Source organism: Protomyctophum parallelum, assembly GCF_964188405.1.
Source record: "Protomyctophum parallelum genome assembly, chromosome: 20".
In the NCBI taxonomy this organism is placed as follows: Eukaryota; Metazoa; Chordata; class Actinopteri; order Myctophiformes; family Myctophidae; genus Protomyctophum; species Protomyctophum parallelum.
Window position 1 is genome coordinate 13,395,514 of NC_139718.1, and position 27,152 is coordinate 13,422,665.

The 27,152-nt window shown below is 43.4% G+C and overlaps 1 protein-coding gene across 3 annotated transcripts in view; it reads left to right on the forward strand.

Moving 5' to 3' along the window:
• The first annotated feature begins 9,199 nt into the window (after positions 1 to 9,199).
• The window catches only part of btbd7 (BTB (POZ) domain containing 7), a 32,219-nt gene continuing 14,266 nt past the window's right edge, over positions 9,200 to 27,152 (forward strand). Inside the window, exons 1-4 of one of the 3 annotated variants that reach the window (XM_083792397.1) lie at positions 9,200 to 9,643; positions 10,445 to 10,554; positions 15,489 to 15,707; positions 18,203 to 19,327. In XM_083792397.1, coding sequence (XP_083648523.1) covers positions 15,626 to 15,707; positions 18,203 to 19,327 — 1,207 coding nt within the window. In that variant the 5' untranslated portion in view covers positions 9,200 to 9,643; positions 10,445 to 10,554; positions 15,489 to 15,625. Of the gene's footprint in view, positions 9,644 to 10,444; positions 10,555 to 15,230; positions 15,278 to 15,488; positions 15,708 to 18,202; positions 19,328 to 27,152 lie in introns of those variants that run through there. The other 2 variants (XM_083792396.1, XM_083792398.1) reach the window with 2 other exon arrangements.

The following is a 27,152-nucleotide window of genomic DNA, read 5'->3' on the forward strand; positions in this document are numbered from 1 at the left end:
TTTGATATTGTTTTGTTAAAAGGAAAAGTTTGTTAAAAGGTAGCCTAAATATTCTCATAGTGTTCAGTAATAGCTGTCTCCCCTGTCTCTCCAGCTCTTTATACATTTTAGTTAGGTGACACATTTTCAGCCAATCAGGAGAGGGCCCAATCATATGTATTAAGCTTAATTTTGATTCCACTTCCTCTGTATCCTCCTGACTGACTGAGTTATCCAGGCTATGATTGTATAGAATTGGTATCCCGACCTGAAAATATATTTTCTGTTTCAAGAGCTGGAGAGACAATGGAGAGACTATTGAACAAACATATGACATATCAATGAGTATAGTATAGAGATACTTATTTTAACCAAATAACCAAAGGCCCTACCTTAATATAGACAATATAATTTATTTAGGCTCTGAAGGCAGAGGGTATTTTAATAACTTTTAGTTTTGGGTTAATTGAATCCCCCAAACTCATGTTAAAGACTAGAAAAAGTGCTGGGGGCACAGGTCTCCACAGGCCAGGTCAGGTTGTGGTTGTGGCCTCCTGGTGGTGCTATAACAGGTCAATGTGAAGGGTGCTATTTGTTCTTACACCATTGATGGCAATTGGATGATTTGAGGCATTTTGTTCAAAAAATGTGTTTTCCAAAAATCCACCTGTTGGTGGCACTATAACAGGCTAATGTGAAAAGGGTGTGATATATTCCTCAGCTTAGTAGGAAAGTCTGTGAAAGATTTCACGTAAATTGCATGCTGTGTTCATGATTTGAGGCGTTTTGTTTCAAAGGGGCCAATCCTGCAAACTTTGAAAGCCAATGTTAGCCAATTAGGAAGGAATATGAAATATCGGTGAGATCCATCTTGAACACATGACTATAGAGATAGTGTGTAACGATTTGTGGGATTTTTGGACAGAATCTTGGAGGAGTAATATCCAAAAATGTGTTTGTCAAAAGTCTGCCTCCTGGTGGCGCTATAACAGGCTATTCTCGAGATTTGGGGGCAGAGGTTCATCGTTGGCATCCAGGAAGTGTGTGTACAAAATTTGGCATCGACCGGGTTAACGGTGCCGAAGATTAGCTGTTCACAGACAGACGGACACACGGACAGACGGACGGATTGCAAAACATACTCTCTCCCCATGCCTTCGGCCTGGTGAAGACAATAAACAGATGCAGATTTTGTAGCAATGCAAGACTGAAAACCAAGTCTTCCCAGCAGACTGATTTGTGCCAAGAATCAGTTTCTCCAGCTGATAAAGTAACAACATCCTGTGTCTCTGGAGTCAAGACTTAAGTCTCAGACTGACCCTTCTGGTAGCTGCATGCTAATGTGCTAAATGTGCCGAAAATACATTTTGTAAAAAGACCATCAAGTCGACAAGTCACCATCATCATGTGGTCAAGTTTATTGTCATCTATTATTGCTATTAATACAAAATAACATAGCATGTTTGTTATTCTTTCTTTTCTTTTTTTTGCTTCAAGATACACTCTCAGATTTGCAGTTAGTATACAAGTCATCTAAATTCTAAATAATATATTGCATGTGTTTTAGGATGCCGACGAGCCATCAGGGCTGTGGAGGAGGTCTCTGACGGTAAGCTGGGATGTGATGCATGATCCAACCTGCTGGAGCCAAGAGTGTCACAGCAAACACCAACATAGTGAAGACAGACTCCTGTGGAAAAAAACAACAAATATATAAGGAAAACATGTTAGAAAGGGGAGGGGGAATAGATACTTTTATTAAGTATCACATCAAATAAACAAGTACAGTCCTAGACCTACACACAACCCTTGTAAAAGGGTTTAAAGAGTACTAAATATATTCAAGTTGCTTGACTTCAATATTAGTTAAGTAGAAATAAAAAATAACCGATCTACAAGCCCACAACTGTGATGTGTTGTGAGCTTGTAGATCTCCAATCACTTGTGCTGCACTCTTATAGGATGTATGACATTATATACATATACTGTAGTATGTTCATGCAGATACTGTATGCATTCACACAAGCACAAACACCCACACTGATATATTTATTAGTTAGCTTTCAATCTTTTTAATATCCAGAGTATATAGTACAATTCAGAGTGTTAATTTAATTCTCAGTGTCAGAATTAAATGTACGGTATGGCTCTGTAGCTCTCTTGTGTCTGTGTGTGTGTGCGCGTGTTTCTTTTCACTATGTGAAGAAAACAATATTGTTAGTTTTTTTATTCTTTGAAATATTTAACTTTTATTTGATAATGTCAGTGTGGCTTTGATCCAAATTTGGAGTCATATGTCAAAGATATGTCATAGATACATCCACATGGAAGCCATGCCGGGCCCGTTCACATGTAGATACCAAGATCCACATGATACGATTCCTAGGAATTAGTCCTAGGAAAGTACTAATAGACCAACCTGTATTGAAAAGGTTCTTGGTCTTAACTCTTAACCTTGAATGAGATAATGAGATATCTGTCATATGAATTATGCCTTACTATACACATGACTGAATGACTTTTCTTTCTTTTACAGAAGACAGAGCTTGGCTACAAGTCATGGCCCCATGGGTAACAAATTAAATGAATAATAACGCAAGCAATAAACTTGTGTGAGTTCCCCACATTAGAAGATGTAAAGTGATGTGTCATCTATACCAATTAACTCTGTTGTGCTGTTTATAGTAGGCCTACTGTCTGTTTGGAGAGCCATTAATCTTAACATGAACATATCAGACCTTAACTGAAATTGTCTCGTTTTTCCACAACAAACTGCTATTAAAATTAAATTGAGAAAGATTTATTGGGGTAAATTATCGCTCCAAATTGTGCAAGTACTGTATATGAATAGTTGATTAGATGTAACAGAAAAAAGCATTATTACTGCCATGGGCTTTCCTGCATCATTCAACCGACAATGTTTATCCAGTATAAGATAATCAGTGTTGTTTCCTACCACAGGCCCAATCTTATCCTTTGGTGGTTTGCTGTAGATGTTTGACTTGTTATTCTGGTGAACATCCTTCATCTGCACCATAGACCTGGTAAGTATGGATCCCCTGAGAACAGAAAACATCCTTCTGCTTGGTTCTGGGTGCTGTGACACAGTTACTCTCCTCTATACTACTGGAAGACAGTCTTTCTTCAGAGAAGATATGTTCACATCCTGTGACATATTTCATCAAATTACCATCACTGTTCATGGGTGGAGTCACTTCCTGGGGTCCAAGTTGGCTGAGATAAACATAATTTTTTTTGCTGATGAGGGTCTGGCGAGCTCACCAGACCCTCATCAGCAAAAAACATCACACTCATGTGAAGTGAGGGGCGCAGCGAGGGCAACATTTACCCCTATATCAGTCATAGCCAGATGACATCTTACGTCAAACACTAAAGTCCATAGACTTATCTACTAAGCTATATGGGACATGACATCTTGAACTGATGAGGGCCATATGAGTCTACTGACTCTACCCACAGCAAAATCCTCTGTTAATTTAACACAGAGTTAAACTAAGAATGTTACTGTGCACAGTTGATATAGCTACCTAAACCACATATCCACATTTTCATAAATAAATTGATTATGATGAATAATAGGCTATATTACTAGTAGTGCTATCATATAAAAGTATTAAGGGGAAATAACAGGCAGGCAACATACAATAAAGACTAAATGCCATGAAAGATAGTCTGAAAGCCAGAAATTAAAGTTAATTCAGAATACTCCAAATGTGGAGTATTGACGCACAATTTGTAACAAGACCTGGTATAGTATTCTTTTATCATTTATGATAAAAGAACTCCTCCCACGAACAGTAGGCCTATATGGTAATTTGATGAAGTATGTCACATGATGTGAAGATATCTTCTCTGAAGAAAGACTCAGAACCAAGCAGAAGGATGTTTTCTGTTTTCAGGGGATCCATACTTACCAGGTCTACCAGAACACTACCACGACCTGGTAGTATTATTTTATCATTTATGATAAAAGAATACTACCAGGTTTTGTTACATATTGTGCGTCAATTACATGCCATCTATCATAATTTCATCCCTTGGCTGTTTGTTGACTGGATTTCAAATAAATTAAAAAAAGTTACTACTCCACCATATCACAGGTGCAAATTCTTTTTACTCAACTACAATTATTTGAAAACTTAGTTTAATACTAGAACCTTTTAGTTTGGGATTATCTATTATTACAAAACATACATTAACCACTTCAACCCTTTGGCTATTTGGAAATAGCAGATGAGAATCCGCCAGATGAAACAGATGTTTGCTTCACAATCACAGCAGTTGTTGTGTTGTGATCTTGTGACTCAATGCCGCTCCCATCTGGCGGAGATGAATACTGCTGCGCACATTGATTGATTACTTTATTAGAAAGAAATGTAAACCGTACAGACTTGGAACAGTCCTTGCGATCTTGTTTCCATTCGGGTCCCATGTATTCAATTCATAAACATGACGTAAAAAATTACAACAAAATTCAACAAACTACCAACACCATTTTTACTTATTGCAGGGGCGGTCAAGATGATGAACATCTGTGGCACTACGCTTTGTACGTTGTGCAAAGGGTCCACCTGGCGATGGAGACCAACCCAGGAGTTTTCACCCACATGATGAGCTACAACATGAGCAATCCTGGGAATTCTGGTACTACTATGGCCTTGGATAAGAACCATTCCCTGGTTGAGGATGGATTTTGGGATGAAAGTCGGCGCATACAAGTTCTGTATGAATAGAGTAAGTAGGCCTAATGGTGTGTAGGCCTCACTAGCTGAGGATGCCAGCTATCCCACCAGCTAAACATCTCCCAACAAACTCCACAGAGAAGGTTATGTAGTTTACTGGTCAATTTGTGAAACTGTAACAACAAAATACAAACATTCCAAATTACTGTTACAATACAGAAAGCATGTGTCAAACAAACAGAGCTAATCTACAGAGTACAAATCACTATCACTTAATCTGATATGCAAACAACAAAATAACCTGCCATCATGATAGAATCAACAATTAAATGACTCACAGACATTGCTTTTAGCCCAAGAGAAGACACAAACAGCAGTACACTAGAGCTGAAGACATTTGACTGACTGACTGAGCACAGCTGAAATATAGGGTATGTTGTATCTAATTGCAAGCACAAGGCAAACATGAAAATAAGAAACCATGGGGTACCACAGGGTGGTGCTGTTTCACAGAATAATTAAACATGACCACTACACTGTGGGGGGCAGAACAAATGGCTTATGTTAGACCACTTTTCCACACTTGTGTCCGCTCCAAGCAGCTCTAAACTGCATTAAAATTCTGTCTATTTGAGGTGAGTGGGCACAGGGGAGCACAACGTGAACTATTATATTAAATGAGACGTAGCTTGCGGAGTCAGTTCAGGCAGACATACTTGAGGGGGTTCATGCCATGCTCAAAGGCGCATACTATATACTCAAGGGGTTAACATGCTGCATTACTATGTGGGCGTATAAGTGTGTGCCTTCCTCTGCTCATGGTTCCCGGTTGTATGGGATGTATTCTCCCACCACCACCCCAGCACCACCGGTGGGCTCTGCTATTTATGCTCCCCATGGGGGGGGGGGGGGGGGTTATTGGGTTATTGTATATCTATCTCCCTGCTCTTTATGTTTTATGTTGTTGCTTAATCGTGCCGAGCAGGGAGAAATCCAGCAGAGCCGAACGCCAAGTCAAATATCATATGCACATGTGTTACTCATTCTGTAATAAATATTGGTAAATCTATTCGTGAGTTGTCTGACTGAACTATATTTACTTTGTCATTCGTTGTAATTGCCTGGGTCTCCTTCGCTGCTCAACACGTGTTGAAATGAGCAGATTCACAAGCTCACAACGTACCGTGGAGGCAACGCGTTGTGAGCTTATAGATCTGCAATTCTCGACACGACCCTGTGGTCCTAAAATCAATTTAGGTTAAGAGAGGTGCGCAATCTTTAGCAGGATATAAACACATTAATTATTGGCTATTATTATACAACCTGTAATCAATGGGGGGTTGAGTTTGAGTTAAGACTAGATAAAATGAAGGCTGCTGGCTATTGTTTTGCTAGCTTGTTAACTGTCTGTCTGTCTGAAGGCACAGCACAACAAGAAAAGGACCTCCACAGTGCCACAGAAACAAAAAGGCAACTGAGAAAGGAGAGACCTACCACCAAGACGGCTCCTCACACCACCCCCATGACATTGATTGATTGATTGAGATATTTATTAACAGTTTGTAGAATTACAGTACATTTCAAGCACAAACTCAATACAAAGACTGATAACTGTGAGTGGACGACCCAATTAAGCATTACACTTGTTTACAACAGGGTCCACATTGTTCAATTCATCAAAACATTTAGAGACATACAAATAGACACTTCTATGTAGCTAAAGAACAGAACAGGAATTCATCATATAGGAAGCAAAAAGGGAAAAGATCCATATACAGTGAGGGGAAATGGGGGGGGCGGTGGGGGGATTCAGATTTTACAGAGGCCAGTTTCGAATTGCAGCCATCCGTATAGGTTTTGAAGGAGTCAAGGGATTCACATGTCTTAATGACTGTTGGTAGGGCGTTCCACATTTTGGTGGCATAGGAGCGAATAGAATTTAGTCCCTTGTTTGTGCCGAATCTGGGTTGTACATGGTTAGTTGCACTCTGGTGTTGTGGGTGTGGACTTTGTTTACATTAAGGAAGTATTTAGACAGGTACATGGGTATCTTGGTGGTGTATCGAATCTTGTGGACCAGACCCATTGCAAGATGCTGTACTCTGTCGTCGACCCTAAGCCATCCCAGCCTGTCAAAGTGGGCAGGGGTGAGGTGGGTTCGGGGGGTGAGGCCAAGTAGGAGCCTGACCAGTTTGTTTTGGGAGGTCTGGAGCCTTGTTTTAAGGGCCTTTGAGGTGCTGTGGTACCAAGAGGTGGATGCATAGTCAAAGAAACCTTGTACGAGGGCTCCTGTTAAGGTCTTCAAGGTGTTTTTGTTGACCAGTGAGGAGATCCTGTAAAGGAATCTTGTTCTTTGATTGACTTTTTTGATTACGTTGGTGGCCATTTTATCACCGGAAAGATTGGCCTCCAGGATGGAACCTAGGTAGGTAATTTGATCTTTTCGTGTGATAATATTGTCACCCACTCTAACCAAGAAGCCATCTGCCTTGCTGAGATTACTATTTGATCCGAAGAGAATGGATTCAGTTTTTCCCAGGTGTAAGGATAGTTTGTTATCAGCGAGCCAGGTGCAGATTCTACCGAGTTCAGAGCTGAGGGTCTTTTCAACCTGCAGTTTGTTCCTGTCCGAGACCAGCAGTGCTGAGTCATCTGCGAACAGGAACAAGTTGCAGTCACAAGCTGATGTCATGTCGTTAACATATATTAGGAACAGTAAAGGCCCTAGTATGCTTCCTTGTGGGACGCCACAGCTCACTGGGAGGGGGGGGGGGACAGTGTTCCATTCACCTCCACCATCTGTTCTCTCCCCTCCAGGTAGGATTGCATCCAGCTCACTGATGTGCTATCAAAACCAATAGCTTTAAGCTTGTTAACCAGTATGGAGTGGTTCACGGTGTCAAAAGCCTTTTGGAGGTCCAGCATGACCATGCCGCAGTATTTTCCAGCATCCACCTCGTGTTTGATGTGGTCGCTCAAATAGAGGAGGCATGTGTCAGTGGAGTGGGATATTCTGAAACCAGATTGGAACTCGTACAGCAATTTATAAATGGCAAGATACTTTTCAACCTGTTCATAGACTATTTTTTCCATCACTTTCGAGATGGAGCTTAGAATAGAAATAGGGCGGTAGTTGCCGGGTTCTAATTTACTCTAATTTACTTTGGCCAGGTGGTCCCCCATAATGTTAAATGATGAACCAAAGGTGAAAGGTCCCTTGAGTGTAGAAATTTGGGAAACTTAACCTACCCACTGAGAAATTGTCGGGCATCTGTCTAAAAATGTCTTATAATTGGTCTCTTTTTTCCTTCTCAATAAAGACAACCTTGAATGCACAATGTCATTGTGATTTAAGGACATTTGGCAGCTGTCATACAGGGAATGCACGTTTATGTTGTGGACAACATTTATTTTGCAGGAGAGGAATGTAGTACGGTACCTACAAGGATTGTGCTTGGCTATACTGGTAAATTCTACCTGAAGAGTTAATGTCATGCCTGTAAAATAAAGTCTAATATTAAGTAGGCCTACTAGAATTTCGCGGCCGCTTTGCGGCCTCTCATCCCACGTTGCCGCGCACTATGGGAAGAAGGACATTGCGGGAGTTGACTCCACATGTAGTAACGGATGGGTTATTAGTTATTATTATGTGTCCTTATTAGTGTAGTGTAGTGTAGTGTAGTCAACACGTTATGGCTCATACACACTGTCCGGTATTTGCTCCGATTATGCTGTCGGGGAGCATTTTTGGCACTGGCCGACAAAACCCCTGATCTGACGTTAAGCGGTGCCCAAAAGTTATAGATCACAAAGGCTTTGCAGGTAGAGCACATGACATGGCCCTAAAAATATATATAATTTTAATATAAAAAACTATTTTTGCATCTGCCGCTTGAGATGACCTGAGATGACTTGATTGATTGACATAAAAAAGGGCCTGTCAGCTCAAACACACAATGCAATAGTTGTTGTTGCGTACAATCATCAGTAGCAAAGTCAAATACCAAAAATAAAAACCCTACCATTTCCATTTCCCCCCCTCTATTTCCCATTCCATGTGCGTTTGTCTTATAGTTTGGCGGGTGGTGTCGAGTGTTGGCGTTGGGCGCGAGGAGATAGGTCCCGCTCACTGCGAAGGTAAGTGTGTGACGTCACTGGCGTGTGAGTGTGTGTGGGTGTAGTGTGTAAGATGGTGTTGTGGGTGTTGCAATAGCGACGTAGCTGTTGTGGCTTTGGGTTTCTTGCCATGTGTTGGGTACAAGTTCTCTAATATATAATAGATTGTGTTCACAGTATACCTGTCTGTAGATGGTTTCCACCACCCACCAATAGGTGGCAGTGCTAGGTCACAGTAGTAGTTTAAGGAATGCCTATGGCTTGTGTGGGGTCACGTCACACATTCCGAAAAAAAAAGACTAGAGAGAACCACGTTGTGATTTGATTTTGTTGCTTGTGTAAAACGTGAATGATTATTTTATACACAAAAATCGTGTGCAAGACTGCAATTGGATCCGAGTGTAATACGCACAGCTAGAGGGCGCTCGCAAATGTGTTATTACCACATCACTGTGCTTGTCGGGCCTATCTTGGCCAGTCAGCATACAGTGCTGGGATAGGAGGCCATAACAACCACCCAACCAACCAGGCGTTGTGCTGCTATGGGGGAAATACCTAGCCGAACCGAGGAGAACAAAAACGCTTTAGTTTAAATTGTCGCAGAAAACACCGCAAATGTGTCGAAAAGTCGATGTAAGTGGGAATCCTAACAGATCGGGAACGGACCGTGGACGCTGACGTCGATCCGTGCGTAATGATTGGAGTTGGAAAAAGAAGGTGTTGAGCTGCATTTTTTTTCCTCCCAGCCAGGGAGAACTTGAGTCGGCTGCTGTACTGGGTCACAACTACGGAAGCTACGAGGGCTAAAGCAGACGAATAATGGGTCGATCGCTCTCGAGTTTGTGGTAAATAATGTCCAAATACGCTTCCAACAGTTGTGTTTAATGTCACTTGAAGTGAATCTTCTTCGCTGGGGTGAATTAAGTCACAGCGACACAACACATAGCCTACCTTTTAGCCAGGGCTATTAGGATATGCTACTAATTACAGGGCTCTGGGTGGGTATTTTTTCGTGTGGCTGGGCTGTAACAAAATATGTGGACTACTCCTCGCATATTTTCAGGCTATAAAGCAAACATCCCACGTATTTGTTCTGATAATCACTTTTGATGGGGTTTCCGCTGTGCAACGACAGCCTACAAGAAGCCTAAAGCAACAATAGCTCCGTGCTGGATGGTAGGCTACCAACAAAGCCTTTGCACATCATTGATTTTTATAAAAGCTGCATTCAGCACATGATAGGACCCGTTCCTTCCCAGTGGGCTCTGTGCATGATTGTATATTTTTGTGTAGTGGTTCAATATTAGCTTACATGTTGCTGGTTATTGCCACTGTGTCAAATAGTTGTTGATGGTTCATGCTATGGTAACACAAGTCTGTGAGATGACACATCCCCCGTATGTATCGAGATTCAATTGCTACATTCAAAACATTCAATTCCATTGCAGAGGGACTACATAATACTCCTCCTGGCTGTTTATAACACTTGGTCATACTTGGAAGTAGCCTACCGTGCTTTACGACTGCATATTATTCAGCTACTTTAGATAAGTGATAGAGATGAGCTGTGTTGCCCATGATTTAAGTGTTATGACTGGGGTTTTATTAAGTTATTGTTTTTTAGACTATGTACATTTTGTCTTCAGGTTTCATCATTGTAATGGCGAGGAGCCATATGCAGTGTTAATCCTTTGGTAATCTCAATGAAATTGTGTAAAGGCTCAGGATTCTGCAAGCCAAGCACCCCATCTAACAGGTACGCCCATTATTGCCTGCCTATCTTAATGGCTTTGGGTGAATAGGTGTTTTGGTTGGACTTTATGAACATTCATTTTTTTATCAGGTTGAGAATTTGCATAATGTCAGTGCTCCAGGGCTACATAATCACATGCAATTATTGCAGTCGCATAGTCAGAGTTCTAGAATGACACAAGGGCTGTGTGCTCACAAGTACTTGTCTTGTTGCAGTAGTTGTTTGCACTGGACTTTGGCCTGAATGCTGTTTACACTGGCCAACTGGATAGAGAACGTAACAAGACGCATTAGACTAGAGTTCACTTAAAACAGCTCTCATCACTGTGTTCCGAGAACACATTTATTCCATTTGGAGGTGGACCTTCTGGCTGTGTTTGTATGTATAGTCATTAAGAGAGTGTGTATGTGCTGCTGTGCACTCTGGTTAAAATGCCCCTGTTAATTTTCCGTAGCAAGTTGACTGAAAGCCTTCTCGTTCATTCTTGTCTGTATTGATACGTCATAGACCCAAAGGTCATGATGCACTAGGAAGCATTTTAAAGCACTATATTACCTTTTTATTTGTGGGCCGGCATTTGTTTAAGCATCAGTGCAATAAACTAATGTACCGGTTCTGTAGATATTTGGTATAATTGACATGCACTTTTTTCAGTGTTGTCAGAATGATGCTCAACTTTAAAGGGCTATTTCACAGATTAGACTTTTGAAATAACTTATTTAATTTGATAATAGAAGTCAATGGTGCTCTTATTGGGCTGAAAGTAACCTTTTACCAAATTTTGAGTAATACATACTGTACGTCACATGTCATAGAATCTATGACACATAGATGGCTGAGGTCACAGGATGGCCACATGAAGTCCATGCCATTTCCATGTAGATCCTGAGATGCATGATTCGATTTTAACCTGAATCCTATTGCAAAGAAAACGTGTGATAATCATTCTGATAACAGTGTTGAGTGCTCACTCTCAAAGGCACTGAATATGTAAAACAACACGTTTTCATACCAGCCTAGCTGCGATTTTTCAGCACCCAGAATGCATTGTGAAGTATTACGGTATAAAATAATTATGCCAGATTGACATGTCGTCCTCACAATATAAAGATAGGATTATGGTAAAACAAAATCTTGCCCTTAAGTAGGGTTGTCACAATTATTACATAATTGTCTAAACGTAATTATTTTAGGTTATCGCGATAATTTTGTCATCGTGTCCGTCCATGTTGAAAAATGTTCATACATAAAACAAATAGAAATGGCTTTGTTGTAAGATCAGCTATTTCTGCTATAGTATAAAATGTTAGGCCTACTTGTCATATCTGCCCAGTTGCACCACTCAGTTCACACAGGTGTGATTTTTTTTTACGAAACCTAATAGATAAACAGAATTGTAAATTATATTCGTAGTGTTTTCCGATTTTCAATGCCAAAAACACATTTCAATTGTTTATTTGTGTGACAATTAATTGTCAACTTAATGTGTAATCGTTACAGCCCTACCCTTCAAGAACAATTTCTTAAGCATAATATTTGCTGTACCATTAATAGAGGAAATAGCCGGTCTGCTATTTTTGCAAAAAACGAACGAATTTGCCAAAAATGTAGGGATGCTGTGGTTAAGTTCTGGCTGGTAATACCATGGTTCACTGTGTTCATTGACACGGGTTAATCCAGAGGCTCACTGTCATGAGTCATCTGGTGACATTCACACTTGTGTTTCCTCTGTCGTTTTAGTGTTGATGTTTTCCAGTCCATTCTGATAGTTTCCTGTCGTTGTCCTGACGGAGACTGTAATCAGTTCAACAACCGGATGCACTGTTGGACTGATTGGTCTGATTGGCAAGAGCATTGCAGAGATAAGCGGTCTTATTTTGCCCTATAGTTGAATCTTTTAGAGAAAATGGTGACATGACATTATTATTTGAGAGGGTTTAATTTATTCCATTTTGTTTCGGTGCTTCTGGCCTATATTCCTCTTGTGCAACTTGCTGCAGAGACGGTGCACACACACACATCAATCCCACAGAGGTCAGTCAGTGTTTAAATGTCCTGGTTTCTGATCCCTACCGCAGTGCTCATTATGACCTTTTTAGCAACGCTTATGATTGTATCAAATATCCAGAGTTGTACAGTCTATGATTACCCAGCCAGTATTATTTCAACCCTTGGTTGGCAAAGCAAGTAAATGACATACTGTGCCTTCCTACTGGTCACTTCACAGTTTATCTGACTGCAGAGATGTTTACAAATTAGATTTTTCCAGGTAGGGCATTGTGTATGTGGAACAGACTGTGGCGTAGATTGAGTAGATTATCTGTCGCATTATTACCAAATTATTTTTAAGGTATTAAGTCCCCTGCAGTTCTTATTTTCTTCCCTTTTATGAAGGTAAATGTATAAACAGTGCTCTAATGAGATATAAGCTAATAACATGTTAACGATTGGGAGTTGGGACCGAAATTCCCTGATGGAGAATTTAGTGTAGCAGAAAGTCCCTGATTGATTTAGTTTTGCAGAAAGCAAAGCTAAAAACTAAAGCCTTGTATTTGTGAGAGACACTTTAATTAAATGTCACTGTCTAATTTTAGGAAAAAGCATTGTGGGATTCATGAATGTTCTATATTTCTGCTGTGATACTGGCATGGTGACAGTGAAAACATTAGAGGCTATAAAAGTGAAAGGTTGTTTATTTCTCAACTCATTCATGGGATTTTCCTTGGGTCAGGGGAAGCTCTAAGAATAGGCCATTTAAAATAGTCTAGATCTAGAAGTCATAATTGAGAAGGATCCATAGTGGGGAATTGGGGATATTGAAACATACTGAAAAATCTAGATTAGTCTACTAGACTTTAGCTAATCAAACAATTTGACACCAACAATGTTGTGTATGACTTGGGTATTGTTAGTTCATGTTCATCACCATCGCCACTGTCACCCTCATGCAAATGTTTGGTCATGTGTGTTTATGTAGCTGAGTGATGGCATTGGGCGATGGGGCAGCAGTGAAGTTCTGATACGATCTGCACTGAAACTGAAGGGATGAATTTGAGGCAGTGTGAACAGAAAGATTCCCAGATGCCTTCCTATTCCTTTTTTTTCTAGCTGTGATGAAGAAATCCTTATAAATGATTGATAAAGTGACTCGACTGTCATTTGAATAATACATCGGTCCTCTCTGTTCCTCTGCCAATCGTTTTTGTATGGTAATGTGATGTGGGAGGCGGGAGGTCGGTCTGTTATACCTCTGTAAGTGGCTGATTTAAATAAAATGATCCTCCCAAGTAAAGGCAAGGTGTGCGTTTTGACGGTAGCGTCTCTGTCTCTTTTGCTGTGTGTCTCTCTAGTTGTGTGCGCGCAAGGAAGGTGCAGATCTGTGGGGGTAGGGAGTGAGTCTTTCTCCTGTCAGATCTCATTAGAGACGCATACTCCAGCCAGGCTGGCCTCTGCCCTTCCCGTCTGTGGCATTGCCCTCCTCTGTTCTTGCGCTGAACTCAGAACAGCCACACACAGAGTTTTAACTCACAGAAGCGGCTGGAATTATTTAGCATGATCGGAGAGCTTATGTTACAAGATAATGTTGGACACCTCTTATTGAACATTATTCTTTCTGCATCCTGCACTGCAGATGAAGTTCAATTTGGTTCAGACTTCAGACATAATAGTTAAATGTGTGTTTTTAGCTCTGGTTATTCTGTGTAGCAGAGAACCAGTTCCCAGTGTGTTTGTGTTCAACTGATGTGGTGGTACTGGTTGCATTGTTTTTCACCCCCCATGCCTTTGTAAACAAGACGACATATCTCAAGGGGTTGCTTCGCTATCCTACATATTCAAATTTACTCTCCAATTTTGTCCAAATTAATTCCCTGTGAAGCTTGGCGTGTGCGTGCGTGTGTGTGGTGTTTGGCTGTGGTTTTTCCATAGAGCCCTTGGGAGGTTGCAGTCAGTGTGGCTCTATGGGGGCAGACATTGTGATTTATTAGCATGGTGGTGGGCAGGAAAAAAAACTTGCAGTTTGAGATAAAGCAGATCTCCCATCACACCCCTGCTCTCAGTCTGGCCTCCCAGTAGTAGAGAGACGAGAGGGGCTGTGTATGTGTCGTGACTGTTTAGATGTTAGGGATTAAGGTTTGGGTGAAATAGCTTTGTTTTTGCTTCACAGAATGACAAATCGTGTCCACTAATCTGGTTAAGCGAGGTAAACCGATCTTTACACACACACACACACACACACACACACACACACACACACACACACACACACACACACACAGGTGATCAATGAATCATGTCTGAAAAGCGTGAAACTTTTCTGTCAAACGAGCAACATCTCAGTCAGGTTTGAGCAGGTTTAGTAGAGCGTGTTTCAGGGTCAAGCCAGAGCTTGATCTGTAAAGAGAGATGTGTGGGAGGTGGACTAGGAGTTATGTAGAGTGGGTGGTGCTAGGTTGTGCCTTCCTGCTCAGCTCACCGTACATCTGCGTTAAATTTGTTGTTGCCTGCCAGTCAGTATTTCCTGAGGGCCAGGCAGAGGAAGTCTCTGTTAACTTAAGACACCGTGGAGTGGTGTTTGGAGGCTGAACAGAGACAGACGGTCTTCCTCCTGATGAGCAGTGTCACATAAATATAGAAAGACGGAGAGCAAAATCTATTGCATTTTAGGAGGGGGGGGAATCAAGGAAGCTTTCATGTTGCAGTGGAAATCAATGCGGCTGAAAACGATGTGAAAGATAGTGATATATTACATTTCACTCGTTTTACCATCTGCAACATTCCCAGTAATTTGTTATCAGTGACCCAACCCCCAAAAGAACAAACAAAACTATGTCATATCTCATATTGTAATCCTCAGAGGGTGGTTACTCCACATTCAGAATTCAAGTACTCGAACTTAAACTACTTCCTTTCTGTCTCTTTACTCTTCTTTCTCCCAGGTATGGCAGGCTGGGCTTGGGGCTCTGAAGAGGCTTCAGTGGAGCAGCGCCTGAGCCACTGCGCAGACTGCTGAGGACTGGACAGAATGACTCAGCAGGAGGGGGGACCCCCGAACAGCAAGTGAAGAGAACTGAGGATGGGTGCCAATGGATCAAGCTATCCGCACTCATGCTCTCCTCGTATAGGGGGAAATTCACAGGCACAGCAGACATTCATAGGTAGGTCGTTGTATTAACACAATATGCTGTGGTTTGAATCATTGACTTGAGATGATGTTTCAAAGTCAACATGGATGGCCATAAAGTTTTTTTTTATGAATGCATTTTCAATTAGCGCGTGATCGATGGATGCTCGCTTTACACGCATCACTGTCAGTCAGACATTACTTTTTCCCCAGCCTGCCTATCACTTCTGGAACGAAAATCATGTGTGACTGATTTGCTTGACTGGAAATGTTCAAGCTGTATTCTATTAGATTTTTATTTTCTCTGGCGCTTCTCACAGGGAACTGTTCAACCATCGTCATACTGCCTGTACCATTATTCCCAATCCAAAGTCGTATCCATCAATCTCTTTCATTAATTCCTAATGGAGGTGTTATTGATGGCCATTTCCGACTGCCTCCCTGATGCCTGTATGTTTGTTCTAATGGTGTTAAGACGTTTTAGAGAATATCTTTCCAAAGTCTGGCTGTAGTTCATTATTTGCAAATACTTCCCATAATGATCAATGAATTTCCCACAGAGCCACTATTGGCTACACCTATATTACTGAGATTTTGGCTTGGCAATTATGTTCTCTATGGCAGAATGTGGAGAAACAGGTCAAGGAGAAGGGTCGAACTTGGGTACTCGCAAGACACGACTCACAAGCAGCACTACAGTATGTGCACTAACTGCATGAGCAACCCCTATAGTACTGAATTAAATTGCAACCAGGTGTGTTTGTAGATAACTACAGTAAATGCAATCAGCATGTAACAGTCATGTAAAACTAAATCAGAGTTTGCTGATCTTGTTGGCATAGGCTCATGTTTGCCCATACTAGGCCTTGTTTTTCTTTGCATTGTACAGTAACTGTTGATGAGATTGTGATAAAGGGTGCTAACAAGTTGTTGGGCTGGTAAGTAATTAAGTAGAGTCGAGTCATGATACTAGTGCTGTGTCTTTGTGTCCATATGCTGCTTGTTAGAATCGGGTACTTTTGTTATTGGCTCGACTGCAGTGCTAGAGAAGCATGCATACATGTGAAAAGATTGCTTCACAGACGGCTCTTTCAGTTGTACCGTAGATTATGTGCCTCAGCTGCAAACAGCTAGGTATAACAACCATTGATGAATGAGATAAAGTATTCTGATCTTTTGATCAAATGTATTATATACTTTATAACTTTTATCACCAATTTGACCACATTCTTATTTCTTATACATTTATCACAAAGGATGTGTTTTGAATTGTTGTTTGTGATACCTTGCCGATTGTAATGTAATTTAAGAGGCATACAACAGATGTCCACTAGAATCCTTTTGGCACATGGCCCACTGCCCATGTTAAAACCTGGCCTGTGGCCCTCTGTGCAAAAGAAAATCCATTGCTTTACACTGTGTATTACTGTATATTCACCTATTCACACATGGTGGAGGCTGCCATCCCAAACCACCCCATCAGTTTCAGTGTCTTGCTGAAGGGCAATTAGCAAGGGATCAAACCAGGAACCTCTCGGATCCCGAATGATCACTCAACCTCCCGAGTCATAACTCCCCCAATAAATGTGGATGTTCCTGCTTTAGAGGCATAATTGGATTTGAATCAATGACTGTTTACGTGTTTACTGTTTGACGTTGAATCAATTATTCAGATGTTTTTCCCCAGGCTTGAAATTTAAGGTAGGAAAAATAAATTGCAGTCTCTGAGAGCTTTGAGGTTTGTTCTGGGCTCATGTTGGCCGAACTGTCCCAGGCTGGAGTCACAGTACAGTATTAGATTATGATGATTATTATGTGGGTCATGGTGACAGAGAAAGAGAGAGTGAGAGGCTTCCTCTGACGTAAGAGTCCCTCCTCTCATGCCAACAATGACTATAACTGAGTATAATTGACTTTGGCTATGTGGTGAATGGACTCAAGTTCATTGAGTGGCACAAAGCAGGTCAAACTTTTATATGACCTAATTGACTTTTGAGTTTGCTGATGTTTTAGCAAAAAAGGAAATAAGGAGATTCCTTGAATTTTCTGTTGAAATGTATCCCATTGCTTTGGTAGCTGGGTCAGGGTAGAGTGTGTGTTTGCCCTGGCTTAGCTGGTCACACCACAGAGTGGTAGAGACAGATTGGGTTTCTACCAGTCAGCCCTGCAGACTAAACACCAGTCAGTGTGAAGATGTGTTAACATTATTAAATTAGCCACTTAAATGTTCTATACTTGGAAAACTACTGCTTAGTTGACTGGGGTTGGTGATGTACTTGGTCTGCTTTACGTCAAGTTCACGTCACGTCACAATCCTTTTAGATTTCTGTGTTCCTCCAAGAATGAGGACTCAAGCCTAGGGTCAAATGGCTAACCAGTAGAAGGAGGCTGTTTTTAAGAAATGCAGCTGGCCAATTATGAAAACATGCCACATACAGTATGTCTGGTGTAGACAATAATCACAATATGTAAAGCTCTTCGTCCAAACACAACCCAAAGCTAACCTTTACTTGTGTATATGTGTTGCAGGGACCTCTTCCTACTCTCAGCATGGCTACGGCTGGGAGTCGAAGCTCTACAGCTTGGAACACAGCCATGAGCGTCCCACAGACAGGAAGAAGAAGAGCCTCGGCCTGGCCACTCTCAAGAGGAGGTTCATCAAACGGAGGAAGTCCAGCCGCTCGGCCGACCATGCCCGCCAGATGCGTGAACTCTTGTCGGGGTGGGACGTTCGCGACGCCAACGCCCTGGTGGAGGAATACGAGGGCACGGCATCCCTCAAGGAGCTGAGCTTCCAAGCCAGCCTGGCACGGGCTGAGGCGCCCAGCCTGCAGCGGAACCTTGCTGCCCTCTACCAGCACAAGTACTGCACCGACGTAGACCTCATCTTCCAGGACACGTGCTTCCCTGCCCACCGTGCCGTCTTGGCGGCACGCTGCCCCTTTTTCAAGACGCTGCTGTCTTCCTCCCCGGGATATGGAGCGGAGGTCCTCATGGACATTGAGACAGCGGGCATCGACGTCCCCATGTTCTCTGCCCTACTTCACTACTTGTACACCGGGGAGTTTGGCGTCGGCGGGGCAGAGGATACCAGGCTGCAGAATGTGGATGTGTTAGTGCAGCTGAGTGAGGAGTTTGGAACGCCCAACTCCCTGGAGGCAGATATGAGGGGGCTGTTTGACTACATGTGTTACTACGATGCTCTACTCAGCTTCTCCTCGGACTCTGAGATGGCGGAGAGCTGTAACGGAGGAGGGGCCGGGGCGCCAGGAGGCAACGTGGGGCCGAGTTGTCTGGATGAGGATCTGAGGGCCCACAAGGCTGTGCTTTCGGCACGCTCGCCTTTCTTCAGGAACCTCCTGCAGAGACGCATCCGCACAGGGGAGGAGATGACAGAGCGCACGCTGCAGACACCCACGCGAATCGTACTGGATGAGTCCATCATCCCACGGAAGTATGTCCGTGTTATCCTGCATTGCATGTACACGGACGTGGTGGAACTGGGGCTGGTGCTGCGGGGCAGCCCGTCCGCAGGCAGCCTGGGGGAGGTGCAAGCCCTGGTGGCGGGGGGACGAGGGGCCAGCACACGCACAGAGGAGGCTATGGAACTCTACCACATAGCTCTCTTCCTGGAGTTCAGCATGCTGGCTCAGGGTAAGACACACACACACACACACACACACACACACACACACACACACACACACACACAGCCTATCAGTGACACTCTTGGTGCACATTACAGCCTCAGGGTTCAGTTTGAGTTAATCTCAGCATCCTTTCGTAATCTGTCTGCTGTATTGGGGCTGAATTCTAGGACGGTTTCAGCTGCGAGGCAGAATGCTGCATTGCATTAAATCCTCTAAACCAGTCTTGATAATGTGGATAAATGCCTGAATGACTGAACCACAAATGTAAAAAAACCATCAGGCTGTCATGTTAACTGCTGCTCCGTGATTTCAACCCAACAATGTGAGTTGGATGGATGGCCTCATAAAGGCCTCACCTTTTCTCTAAACACATTATGGGCTATAGCATGGCCTGGCAAGTTTCCTGTCTCCCTCCGTACTATAAGGTTCATATATTATATTATATTATATTTTGTTGAGTTGACCCATTCCCTTGATGTCCTCCCATCTCATACAAGTGGATTGTGCAAATTGTATCTTGACATATGTCTGCAGACCAGGCTGGTGTAAATGGAAACAGCATGGCTGATTGTGACGGGTGTCACAGCAGTGGCTGATAGATTGATATAGACAGGAGGGTTTGTCCATGTCTCCAGCGGCAGACAGCTTATATTGATACACGCAGCTCCTGTCAAGACTTCATCAGTGATCTATCCATCATTATATTATGTTGATATGGCGGCTGTCACCGCGGGGCTTGAAGAATGACCCCTAGGAGGACAGCAAAGGTTACAGTCAGGAATTAGCCTACCAAAGATATGTTTGAAACCCATGTAGCTTCTGGTGCATGCTTGAGATTAAATTTGCATTTGAGATTAAATGGGGGGTGCACAACCACAAACGTCCAACACATATACAATGAATTACTCACCTAATGCTGCCTGCAGTTTCCATGTTTAATTCCAGAGTGTGTAACCTACATTGTCTAAGTGACAGTTTTCATATTGTAAATATGGTCGCTAACGTGGTTTAGCGACTAGCACTTTGACAGCTCATCCATCGTAGCTTGTTTACAAGTGAAACAGACTTCCTGTGCAGAAACTGCCTCATCAAAATAAGAGCCACTTGTATTGATTAGTCAACACTAGTTTTATTTCTAAGTCTACTTACAGGACGTTAACATCTCATTTGAGTGCCTGTCAGCATTCTCTAAATCCCTGTCTCTCAGCAGTTGGTGTGCAAATGCTCCTCCATGCCTTTGACCTACCGCGCACCAAACGTTTTGACGACGCATGTGCACCGCTTGTGTGCACCCGTGGATATATTCCTCAGCCTAGTAGGAAAGTCTGTGAAAGATTTCACGTAAATTGCACGCTGCGTTCATGATTTGAGGCATTTTGTTCCAAAAATGTGTGTTGCAAAAATCCACCTGTTGGTGGCACTATAACAGGCCAATGTGAAAAGGGTGGGATATATTCCTCAGCCTAGCAGGAAAGTCTGTGAAAGATTTCACGTAAATTGCACGCTGCGTTCATTATTTGAGGCATTTTGTTCCAAAAATGTGTGTTGCAAAAATCCACCTGTTGGTGGCACTATAACAGGCCAATGTGAAAAGGGTGGGATATATTCCTCAGCCTAGCAGGAAAGTCTGTGAAAGATTTCACGTAAATTGCACGCTGCGTTCATGATTTGAGGCTTTTTGTTCAAAACGGGCCAATCCTGCAAATTTGTTAGCCAATTAGGATGGAATATGAAACATCGGACAGATTTGCAGGATTTTTGGACAGAAACTGGAGGAGTAATGTAAAGTCGGCCTCCTGGTGGCGCTATAACAGGCCGTTCTGGAAATATTCGGGCAGCGGTTCATCGTTGGCATCCAGGGTGTGTGTGTGCAAAATTTGGCATCGACCGGATTAACGGTGCTGGAGATTAGCTGGTAACGGACGGACACATGGACGGAGTGCAAAACATACTCTCTCCCCATGCCTTCGGCCTGGTGGAGACAATAACCTTTAGAATATTAGTTAACCTGCTTGACATACAGGCAAATGTACCAGATTATAGTCTTTTGTGATTCATGCATGTGTTCTAACTGCTACATGAATCTCAGAGGGGTCTCTTATCGCATCCTTTGCTTACACTCTGTCACACAGCTATGAGGATTAACTGACATGTCATGCACACCAGATAATGACCATTGCATGTATCCTACTCGGACAGGAAGGTGCAGGGATACAGTGGTGGCGATAAACATGGAATTTATGTATTCATAAAATCGCGTTATTTTAAAACCTTTGCTATCTCTGGGTTTGACTACCGCTCAACTTATGGGTGCTCCTGTGCCTCCTGTGTGTGTGGCGCGGAAAGGCAGAATGTTTAGGCCTGTCACAAAGATTCAAAACAATATTACTATATATCTGATAGACTTTTGTTTTATACCACTTCAATGGTACAGAAGATCGGTTTCTCCAGATCAGGTAAATTGACGATCACCAATCTTGTCTTTGGAGTGAAAATCGGCCGATCACCGATCGGTGGCTGATCGATCAGAACACCTCTAGCACAAGTTGCACAGCTATTGATGTTCAAGAGCACAGAGATGCTTGCCCCATATGAACTGATCAATATGATCCGCACTGAATTTGTGCACACACACACATGCACACAGACTATGCACACAATGCACAGCTTGGTTAGAAACCACCATCCTCTCCCTAAATCTAGTGGCACTCTCGGGGGTCACTCTTGCAGCTTAAGGACTATGAAAGCAGGCGATTCCTGTCATCCACAAACCACACCCCCTCAGCGAGACCCCACTCTAGTGTATTTTTATCCTCTCGCTTCCCTCTCTCACAGAGCTGCACAGCTCGCCTCTAATCAGTTCCCATGAAACCTCCATGTGGAATGTGGTGGGATGTCTGAGGTTGTGAACCAGTGTCACACTATCGAGGTCCCCGATCTTTGTCCATGCTGGTGCTCCATGTTATTGCCCATTCTGATTATTTCGCTCTCCCCCCGTCTCCTCTCCCTTTGCTGAACGGTCAAATCTGTAGTGTTACAATAACTCAGTTAGTTTAAAGATTGACCTGTAGGAGCCATTTCTTTCTCAATTTTTTTACTGTGGAAACAAACAAACTAAACCCAGAAAAATAACTAGCTTGAACTTGTGCGCATAAAAAAAACCTGAAAGAACACAACAATAACTAGGTTGAACTTGTGCGCATAAACCATAGACTGTAAAAAATATGGACAAAGCGTTCCCCGGGTCTAACATGGACGTAAAATGAAGCCTGTTATTCCTGCACTGTAAGTCGCCATCTTTCTAGATCCGTTTTGGCCCAGCTGGCCATTGGCTGGCTCCGTTTTGGCCCAGCTGGCCATTGGCTGGCCCAGACAACGAGGCGGGACTTCCCCCCTTCTTCTCCGTTGGTTTTTATTTTGACTCGAGTGGGAGGGGAATCCCGATCATAGACTGTAACGGTAGCCACGCCCCTCAGAACATACGCGACTTTATGGTCATTTTTTTTATTAATGGGACCATCATTTTCCAAAAAGAATATTATGACATAAGAAATGAGACTTTAAACTAGTGACTGGAAGCAGAAAGTATTCATGACCATGTTTATTAAGGTAATACAGTCTAGGTGAAGTTGGGCCCAAATACATGGACTTCTATGGGGCTATGGGTTTTTCTGGGTCCAATGACAGCGCCACAACAGGCCATTATATGAACTACGATTTCCTTAGTGGCTTCACAAAATATCTGTCTGACTGCCCCCCTGGCATAAACATGATCATCTTGGACTGGAAATATCGTGCTCGCCCAAGTGTCAAATGAGCTCGGAGCGGAGCTGTGATTTGATTTCCATGTGACAGCCTTGTGTGACCCCATCTCTCAGTGGCTGTCATGGCTGTTGAATTATCACAGGAGGCGACAGAGAGGCTTATGTCAGGGGCTTTATTATGCGGAGGAGACTTCTCATCTATCACATTCACAATGCACTCGCCCTACTTTCTGTCTATCTGTGCGTAAAGCAATCTGAGAACCAATCGTCAAACAATAAAGGAAATGCAGCAACAGCGCCCTCTTTTCCTTGAATTTGACGGAGTCAACAGTCTGTCTTAAGAGACTATGTGTAAAGTGATGTGTCCCAGTTCCAAACTATGTACTAATACTATACAGTATTCAGTATGTGCTATATAATCTAGAAAGCTGTGGCGGTTAACATGCAAGATATTCACATATTGCCCCTTTTCTATAGCAGGAAATGATGAACATTGCAGAGCTTTGACTTAATTAACTGCCAATAGTGTCCATCAACCCTGCACTCAAAATCCAGGGATTTTTTTTAGCATACATACATACAAGCAAGTAATTAAGTATATACTGTATTATTCATTTATTTTTCCAGTGTGAATGCACTGCATTACTCAAAGTCAAAACAGTCCGATTTAGTTTGTATTATATTATGGAACTGGGACACAACAAAGAGTTGTTTTTGGCCCTCAGTGGCCTTTGGTTAGGTTAGGAGCAGGCAGATCTGACAGCTGAAAGTCGTTCCTCCTTACGAGGTCTCAGGACACTCGAAAAGCCTCTACGTTCAAACACTAACCAATTATTAAAAGCCTTATTCATTTTTCAAGTACACCACAGGGGGGTGTGTGTGTGACACACAGAACAACACACACACACACACACACACACACACACACACACACACACACACACACACACACACACACACACACACACTGTGGTGTACTTGAAAAACACACACACAATGCCTTCAGTACCCTTTTACAATAATTTCAGAGGAAGGCAAGGCAGTACTATGTTTGCCTACTTTGAGCTAGACTCAAGACAACATTTAATTTCCAAAGAATGAGTTCCTTTTGTTCCTGGACAGAACATCAACTTTCTTCTGCTCACTTGGAATGTGGCCTGAGACATAAGGCGCTTTCTTCTTTTTGCTCCCTCCCCCCCCCCCCCCCCCCCCCCACCCCCTTCCTGTGCTTTTGGCCTTTCTTATTCATGTTTTGGACTGAGCACTACTGAGTCTGTGTAGAATAAAAGCTTGTGTCCTTGAGTAATCAGACATGTTGCACATTTAGAAATGCTGTTTACACCCGTCCCCCAATGCAGCCGATGCTCCAAGTGGCTTTGGCAAACCGTGTGTTCTGTAAACGCAAAAGGAGAGTCCGACCACTGGCGGATATTCCGGTCTGATCCCGATTTTGGAGGGTCCTAGACCGCTGATTACTGAAGTCCGATATCTTGTCAAAAAACTTTGAAAAGTTTACATTTGATTAGAAAGTTTGTATTTGAGAACACTTTTCTTATCATACATTATCCATTCATTGACAATGGGAATTAAATTGTTGTGTAGGACTGAAATTGCCTGCCTGGAACTTTGTATGGGGGGGGGGGGGGGGGGTGCTTAATGTGGGCCATGGCCACAAGGGGGGAGTGGTCAGGGAGTGACATCAGGATGATGGCTCACAATTATGTAACCAAATGGACCTCTGTGTTTAACTACAATAAGGACGTGTTATTTGTAATGTTAGAAATTACAGCTCTCTGGATACGGACCATAAATGGAAAAGTATAGGACCCCCTCTCCCAGTGTTTTGTACTCGGATAAGACCCCCTCTCCCAGTGTTTTATACTCTGATAGGACCCCCTCTCCCAGTGTTTTGTACTCTGATAGGACCCCCTCTCTCAGTGTTTTGTACTCTGATAGGACCCCCTCTCTGTGTTTTGTACTCTGATAGGACCCCCTCTCCCAGTGTTTTGTACTCTGATAGGACCCCCTCTCCCAGTGTTTTGTACTCTGATAGGACCCCCTCTCCCTGTGTTTTGTATTCGGATAGGACCCCCTCTCCCAGTGTTTTGTACTCTGATAGGACCCCCTCTCCCAGTGTTTTGTACTCTGATAGGACCCCCTCTCCCAGTGTTTTGTACTCTGATAGGACCCCCTCTCCCAGTGTTTTGTACTCTGATAGGACCCCCTCTCCCAGTGTTTTGTATTCGGATAGGACCCCCTCTCCCTGTGTTTTGTACTCTGATAGGACCCCCTCTCCCAGTGTTTTGTATTCGGATAGGACCCCCTCTCCCAGTGTTTTGTACTCTGATAGGACCCCCTCTCCCAGTGTTTTGTATTCGGATAGGACCCCCTCTCCCTGTGTTTTGTATTCGGATAGGACCCCCTCTCCCAGTGTTTTGTATTCGGATAGGACCCCCTCTCCCAGTGTTTTGTACTCTGATAGGACCCCCTCTCCCAGTGTTTTGTACTCTGATAGGACCCCCTCTCCCAGTGTTTTGTATTCGGATAGGACCCCCTCTCCCAGTGTTTTGTACTCTGATAGGACCCCCTCTCCCAGTGTTTTGTATTCGGATAGGACCCCCTCTCCCTGTGTTTTGTACTCTGATAGGACCCCCTCTCCCAGTGTTTTGTACTCGGATAGGACCCCCTCTCCCAGTGTTTTGTATTCGGATAGGACCCCCTCTCCCAGTGTTTTGTACTCGGATAGGACCCCCTCTCCCAGTGTTTTGTATTCGGATAGGACTCCCTCTCCCAGTGTTTTGTATTCGGATAGGACCCCCTCTCCCAGTGTTTTGTACTCTGATAGGACCCCCTCTCCCAGTGTTTTGTACTCTGATAGGACCCCCTCTCCCAGTGTTTTGTACTCGGATAGGACCCCCTCTCCCAGTGTTTTGTACTCTGATAGGACCCCCTCTCCCAGTGTTTTGTACTCTGATAGGACCCCCTCTCCCAGTGTTTTGTACTCGGATAGGACCCCCTCTCCCAGTGTTTTGTACTCGGATAGGACCCCCTCTCCCAGTGTTTTGTACTCGGATAGGACCCCCTCTCCCAGTGTTTTGTACTCTGATAGGACCCCCTCTCCCAGTGTTTTGTATTCGGATAGGACCCCCTCTCCCAGTGTTTTGTATTCGGATAGGACCCCCTCTCCCAGTGTTTTGTACTCTGATAGGACCCCCTCTCTGTGTTTTGTACTCGGATAAGACCCCCTCTCCCAGTGTTTTGTATTCGGATAGGACCCCCTCTCCCAGTGTTTTGTACTCGGATAGGACCCCCTCTCCCAGTGTTTTGTACTCAGATAGGACCCCCTCTCCCAGTGTTTTGTACTCTGATAGGACCCCCTCTCCCAGTGTTTTGTACTCGGATAGGACCCCCTCTCCCAGTGTTTTGTACTCTGATAGGACCCCCTCTCCCAGTGTTTTTTACTCTGATAGGACCCCCTCTCCCAGTGTTTTGTACTCTGATAGGACCCCCTCCCCAGTGTTTTGTACTCTGATAGGACCCCCTCCCCAGTGTTTTGTATTCGGATAGGACCCCCTCTCCCTGTGTTTTGTACTCTGATAGGACCCCCTCCCCAGTGTTTTGTACTCTGATAGGACCCCCTCTCCCAGTGTTTTGTACTCTGATAGGACCCCCTCCCCAGTGTTTTGTACTCTGATAGGACCCCCTCTCCCAGTGTTTTGTACTCTGATAGGACCCCCTTTCCCAGTGTTTTGTACTCTGATAGGACCCCCTCTCCCAGTGTTTTGTACTCTGATAGGACCCCCTCTCCCAGTGTTTTGTACTCTGATAGGACCCCCTCTCTCAGTGTTTTGTACTCTGATAGGACCCCCTCTCCCTGTGTTTTGTACTCTGATAGGACCCCCTCTCCCAGTGTTTTGTACTCTGATAGGACCCCCTCTCCCTGTGTTTTGTACTCTGATAGGACCCCCTCTCCCAGTGTTTTGTACTCTGATAGGACCCCCTCCCCAGTGTTTTGTACTCTGATAGGACCCCCTCTCCCAGTGTTTTGTACTCTGATAGGACCCC